Here is a 6,822-nt window from a genome sequence, read left to right on the forward strand (position 1 = left end):
AAGCTGCGAGGAGAGATCAACAATTTCTGTCAACAAGAGAATGAGTCTCTCTATGAGTCTTGGGAGAGGTTCAAGGACTTAATCAGAAAGTGTCCTCATCATGGTATTGAGAAGTGGATGCTGGTTCATAACTTCTACAACGGGCTGGTTGGTAACACTAGAACTCTTATAGATGCAACATCTGGTGGAGCTTTTATGAGAAAGAGTGCAAATGAGGCTTACGATCTATTGGAGGAGATGGCTCTAAACAATCAGCAGTGGCCAACTGAAAGGAGTCAAACTAAGAAGGTAGCTGGTGTGCTAGAGGTGGATGCCATTACAAAGCTGACAGCTCAGGTTGAGGCCCTAACAAAGTTGATCGCAATGCAAGCCAAACAAGCTCAAGTGGTTTGTGAGATATGTGGAGGTCCCCATCACTTTTCTGAGTGTCAGGCAGATGTGGATGATTTGCCAATGGATCAAGCAAAAGCCATTGGAAACTATTCCCAAAACAATAATTATGGGCACAACCAACAGGGGTTCTACCAGCAGAGAAACCAGCCCCAACAAAACCAACAACAGCTGCAACAACAAAGTTCTAGTGGAGGCTCCACTATCCAAGCTGATTTATTGCTCCAATTCATGATGGAAACTAGAGCCTCTATTAAAACTCTAGAAACTCAAATGGAACAATTGGCTACTCAAGTGGAAAAAACAAGCTCATGGAAATTCGCCTAGCACTAATGATGCAAAAGGAAAAGAGCAATGTAAAGCAATTTCCTTGAGGAGTGGAAAGAAATATGATGGGCCTGAGATGATACAACCAGTGGATGAAAAGATTAAAGATCAAACAGCACCAACTCAAACATCATCAGATAAGAAGATTACAGATAGTCCAGCACCACCACAGCAGTCTCCACCAATCAGTATTGATCATCATGTGAAAATACCCTATCCTCAGAGACTCCGAAAGACCAATCTAGACAAGCAGTTCACAAAATTTCTAGAGGTCTTTAAAAGATTACACATCAACATTCCTTTTGCTGAAGCTTTGGAACAAATGCCCCGTTATGTGAAGTTTATGAAAGAGATTCTGTCAAAGAAGAGAAAAATGGAGGACTATGAAACAGTGGCATTAACTGAGGAGTGTAGCGCCATTTTGCAAAAGAAACTACCGCCCAAGCTTAAAGATCCGGGTAGTTTCAATATTCCATGCTCTATAGGGGGTTCGGTGGAAACTAAAGCTCTATGTGATCTGGGAGCAAGCATTAATCTAATGCCCTTGTCTGTCTTCAAAAGGCTAGGATTGGGAAAAGCAAAGCCCACAACAGTGACTTTACAACTAGCGGATCGTTCTTTGACTCATCCTCGTGGGATAATTGAAGATGTACTAGTGAAGGTTGGTAAGTTTATCTTCCCTGCTGATTTCCTAATTCTTGATATAGAGGAAGATTCAACTATTCCCATTATTTTGGGAAGACCATTCTTAGCCACGGGTCGAGCATTAATAGATGTTCAAAAGGGGGAGTTAAAGTTGCGAGTGCAAGATGAAGAGGTCAGTTTTAATGTTTTTGCCCCAACCGACATTCCTACCTGTTGCAAGATTGAGATGGTGAAGGGTTCTTTTGTTAAAGCTGATAAGGACGGAGCAAAGCCTAAAGAGAGACTTCGAACGATTCGGCGTCGTTTGAAAAGATTGATGTGTGGTAGTTCTGAAGGTGAACTTACTCTTGTGCAAAACTCTAAAATTAGCAACATTGGAGGTCAATTTTCTTCATTTGGTACAAGGACCCTATTGGATGCAAGAGGTGGACTTGATCCAATTTGAAGCAGTATTGGGGCCAAACCCCTTCTGATGGGGGTTCAGGTAAGTCCTTCTCACCTTGAATATTATAGCACATTGGGGACAATGTGAATCTTTAGTTTGGGGGGAGGGATTTAAAAATTTTATTTTTAATTTGCATTTTTAATTTTCTGCTTTAATTTTCTGATTTAGTTAGGAATGGCAATAAGATAAAAGATAATTGTGTGCTGCTGTTTAATGTAATGTGCTCTAAAATTGCAAAATAACTGTGTGCTTAATTCTGATAACTCTTTGGATTAGTTTGGATGCTTGTATAACATGTGTAAGAATGCAATTTGATGATCTGTGAAATATGTTATAATTGTTTTACTATGGTTTGTTGTAGGATTGACTTGATAGCTTAGAACTTGCATGTCTTATTCTTTTGAGGCGAAATCCTTGACAACATTCAATAGGAATATGATTTAGGCATTTGTTGGATAGTTTGAGCCTTTCAAGCCTACCATGAAATGATTATCCTTAGTTGACCCTCTTGAGCCTAAACCTGTTTTATTCTTCACCTGTTGAACCGAAATATGTATCCACGCTGTTAAATTTTGTCCTCACTATTTATCAATGATATCATAAGCTATATAATTAGTTTGGGGGAGCAAAATGCATGGTGTGAGAGCAGATAGAAAAAAAAACACTTGCAAGATTGAGAAAAAAACAGATATTTGGTAAGCTCAATATCACTGAAAAAAAAAAAAAACTGAAAAAACAAAACATGATTCAAGAAAAATAATGAAATTTAGTGATGTTGGGAAAAGAAAGAAAAAAAAATTCTCAATCATGGTTAGTTGTGGGAGCACTTTGGAAAATTTGAAATTAAAAGAAGCTTGTGGGTTATTTTTGTGCTTATGATATCTTTAGCCAAAATTGTTTTTCATTCTCCAAATATCTAAGCCATACTCTCTAAACCTCAAAAAGCCCTATTGATTCGGAAAGGATGTTGTCAACATTAGTGGAGAGAGGTAAGCATGCAAGCATATGAGTTATCGGGTAGTGGAATGGCTGGAAAGAGTAAAACTATTATAACATTGTTTCGATTGTGAAGTCATCTTGTGTTTGTGCAGTATGTGAAAAACTGAGCATCTAAATTAATTATTAGAGTTGGTGGAATTGAAATTCTAGTTTGAGCAGTGGAAGAAAACAGAACATGAGGCAGTAATATTGTGATTATCTGATAGCGTAGTTAGTGGATTAGTAGTTAGTAGTATTTATCTTACTCGAGGGCGAGTAAGAATCTAGTTTGGGAGAATTTGTTAGGCTAAAATTAGTCTAAGTTTCGGGACGCATTTTTCGGTTAGTTTTCACTCTTTGTTTCTAGTTTTAGGACTATTTTACGCTTGATTCTTTTGTTTCAGGTCCCCGGGTGTTTAAAGAAAGTATTTACAAGAATTGAGGACAAGTGGTGAAAGAATTGAGAAGAAAAACCAAAAAAATATGTTGCTGCCAAATCCCGTCGCGACGGGACAATATCCCCGTCGCGACGGGGATTGGTAGAGAGAAGTTCGAGACAAAGTTGCTTAACCCCGTCGCAACGAGGGCTTTGCCAGTCGCGACGGGGACCCCAGTGACGGGATTTTTGGGTAGTTTTGTAATTTCGCGAATTTTAAGGATGAGACTTGGTTTAAATAGATAGAGTGCGTGAAAATTAGGGTTCATTCAGAATTAGAACCCTAGAAACAAAGAAGGAGGCTAGAAGAACGGCTTGTGGCGACCCGGATCGATTGCTTCAACTAGTTCTTTCTCTTCTCTTTAATTTTTCTATGTTCTTTTCTATTTCAATGTTAATTATGGATTTGATTATGGATGTTTTGAACTAAACTCCTATTTAGGGAGAATGATGAATGTTGTTTAAGTTTTTCCTAGTTAATGAATAATTGCCATTCCTCCATCTTGATTGTGAACACTATTCATATTTGTGTTTAATTTCCATGTGCAAGATTGATCACCTTTTACATGTTTTATGATCTCAATTCGAAATCTGAAAAGTGAGAATTGAGAATGCTAAAATTGGATAGTCTAGGTTTTGATGTAAAACGAAAGTATTTACATAGCCTTTGTGACATTTAGATTATTGCTTAATGCTGATTTCATGTTAGTTTAATTAAGAGATTAATTAGAGAGCATGAGATTTAGAACCTAGAAGATCTGAAAAGAGCTAGGTTAATTTATATCTGTCATTCACTTCAAGAGAAGGATAGCAATTAGACATTAACATTGGTAACTTAACAACAGGATTCGTCTCCCTATTCTCTCATCTTGATTAATATTCACTTGTTTCTTTAAGTTTCTTGAATTTCTTTCTTCCTTTTTCAATCATAAATACTTTTGATTTGCCAAATAGAATTATAAGTATAGTTTAGTAGTAATTAATCCAATTCCCTGTGGTTCGACCTCACTTGCGTGAGTATACTACTTGATTGCGTGCACGTGCGTAGTAATTAATAATTTTTGCAACAATTTTCTACATGGTATCAGAGCCATACTTAGAATTGTGATTCAAAATTTGAAATTTGAAATTCGAAAATAGGGTTCATAACTAAAAGTTAGGGTTTGAGTTTAGGGTTCTTTCTTGAAAACCCTATTTGGAGTGCGAATCTATTCTCACCGTCCACTCAGGAGGGTTACCTAGCCGCCGATATACCAAACCCTGAAGTTCGGTCACCAAAATCCTCGCGCGTGGGACTCACACGCCACCTGAAGGAAGGTTTTGCGCACTTTCCCACGAGTCGGCGCGTGGAAGAGCATGTGATGACATTTTTGTTGGGTTTTGTGCCCTAAATAAAACCCATAATCAGATTTACTAATAAAGATCAGAAATAACATTTTATGTTGCATGGTTCACATGATTTATTTCATGATTATACATATGATGTATAAATTCTATTTAAGTCCAGAACATATGAATTTGTTAATGATTATAGTGTTGTCAGCACAGTGGAATATAATGTTGATTATATGTCGAAAGTTTATTACCTGATTTGTCAGTTCACTGGATTTAGACTGGCATGATAATCAGCGATAGGTATTCTTACACCTTGGATAAGTGTTATGTCCTTTCCAGGGCATTGGCAAAGTTTACCAATATCAGATGTATGGAGTATACATCGGAAGGGACCGATATTGAACTTTGATTAGATTTGTTAAAATTTACCGTAATATCTATTCAATTCAATATCACCCGTTGATCCTAGATCAAATGACCTGAATCCTGATATGGTTAGGTTCGATCTCAAGAGTATTATACATGTTCTTTGATTTGTTAGTTAAGCCTACTTTTGACAGTCAGGGTGATACGAACATTTTGGGAACATGATAGTATAATTGAGTGGGAGCGCTAACATAAATATGGACTCTATAACTTTTTATACGAATTTAGAAGTGAAACAATGATATCCTTCGAGCATGGCTAAACAGAGAAAAATGGTTAAGATCTCATTTCACTTCGCTGAAATATCATTTATACGGAGCTAAGTGTTTTAAGGATAAAATACATTGAAGGTGTAACGGTAATTTAGTGCATATTCAATGTAGATCATCTATTAGAGGGTCATTGATCAAATTAGGATTATAACAATGGATAATTAATAGCGTATCTATATCGTGGAACATATAGAGCGTTCTATATGACTGAGAGTGCAATTCTAAGTTCTAAGTGTGGATTCAATAAGGAATTAATAAGTTAGAGAATTTACTTGGTAAATTCGGTTCGACTTATTGGAAGCTCGGTTATATAGGCCCATGGTCCGCATACTAGTTGAGACCATACTGCTTGTTAGACTCAGTTAATTGATTTTGATTAATCAAATATAATTCTAAAGTTAGACTATGTCTAGTTTATGAATTTTCACTAAGCATTGGCGAAATTATAAAGAAAAGAGATTATAGGTTTATTTATTAATTAAGAGAATCTATATGTCTAATTAATAATTATGCTAAATGATAATATTATTTAATAATCTATCTTAGTTATTAAATAATTAGTTTTGGCATTTAAATGGTTAGAATTGGAAAATTGGCATTTTTGAGAAAATAGAAATGAAAATTGTGAAAACTGCAAAATTCCAAGTGAGGCCTATTAACACCATGGCCGGCCACTTGAATAGCCTTTTTCCAATTATAATTTTCATTATTTTAATGCCAATTAATTACAAGCTAAACCTAGTAGTTGCCTATAAATAGAAAGTGATGGCTCACACCAAAAATAGAGTTTTTTCAGTTGTTCAGGAAACTGCCTTTCAGAAAATTGCGCCACTCACTTTCTCTCTATAGCCGACCCCTCTCTCTCTCTTTTCCTCTTCCAATTTCGAAATACCCTAGTGAAAGAGTAGTGCCCACACACATCAAGTGGTATCTCAATCATAGTGTGGAAGATTGTGAAGAATCCAATCAACAAGAAGGAGAATCAACATCAAAGGAAGGAGAGAAAGAGATCCAGGTTCAGATCTTGGTGATGCTCTGGTACAGAAAGGAATCAAGGGCTAGAGATCTGAATGGAAGGAGTTATTATATTTCGCTGCACCCAATGTAAGGTTTCCTAAACTTTATATGTGTTTATTTCATTATTTTAGAATTCATATTAGGATGTTAATGAAACATACATGATAGTAAATCTAGATCCTAGTAAAATATTTCTAAGAACTGGTATCAGAGCCATGGTAATGACTTACTTTCATGAAATATGAATTAAAACGATGATATTTGTTGATTTGGATGGTTTCATGTTGATATGTGTGTTATATGATGATTGATTGATGCTTGTGAAATTTTATGAAAATAATTGAATTTTTATTTTTGAAATTATTTTTATTGGATAGTTTGGAAAAAATTAAGCAATTCACTTTTTTACAGAACTTAATTTCGATTTTATTTGAATTAGTTATGAATTTTTGAAAATCAGAAAATATCAGGGTGTCATCACCCCCACACGCGCGCGGATCCCTTCTTTCCTCGGACGCGTGGGCTTCGGACAGGCTTGTGTCCGAGTTTTC

The 6,822-nt window shown here is 36.0% G+C and overlaps 1 protein-coding gene and 1 non-coding gene across 2 annotated transcripts; one reads left to right on the top strand and one right to left on the bottom strand.

Annotated features, from left to right (window-relative positions):
* Positions 1 to 107, bottom strand: LOC115701664 (small nucleolar RNA R71). Its single transcript, XR_004008654.2, has one exon. It is a non-coding gene; the product is annotated as a small nucleolar RNA R71 (small nucleolar RNA).
* Positions 108 to 793: 686 nt separating this feature from the next.
* Positions 794 to 2,187, top strand: LOC133031381 (uncharacterized). Its single transcript, XM_061104865.1, has 2 exons — positions 794 to 1,575; positions 2,169 to 2,187. Exons 1-2 carry the CDS (start codon positions 794 to 796, stop codon positions 2,185 to 2,187), a joined length of 801 nt encoding a protein of 266 aa, XP_060960848.1.
* Positions 2,188 to 6,822: the final 4,635 nt, after the last annotated feature.

Source organism: Cannabis sativa, chromosome 9 (genome assembly GCF_029168945.1).
Source record: "Cannabis sativa cultivar Pink pepper isolate KNU-18-1 chromosome 9, ASM2916894v1, whole genome shotgun sequence".
Lineage (NCBI taxonomy): Eukaryota > Viridiplantae > Streptophyta > Magnoliopsida > Rosales > Cannabaceae > Cannabis > Cannabis sativa.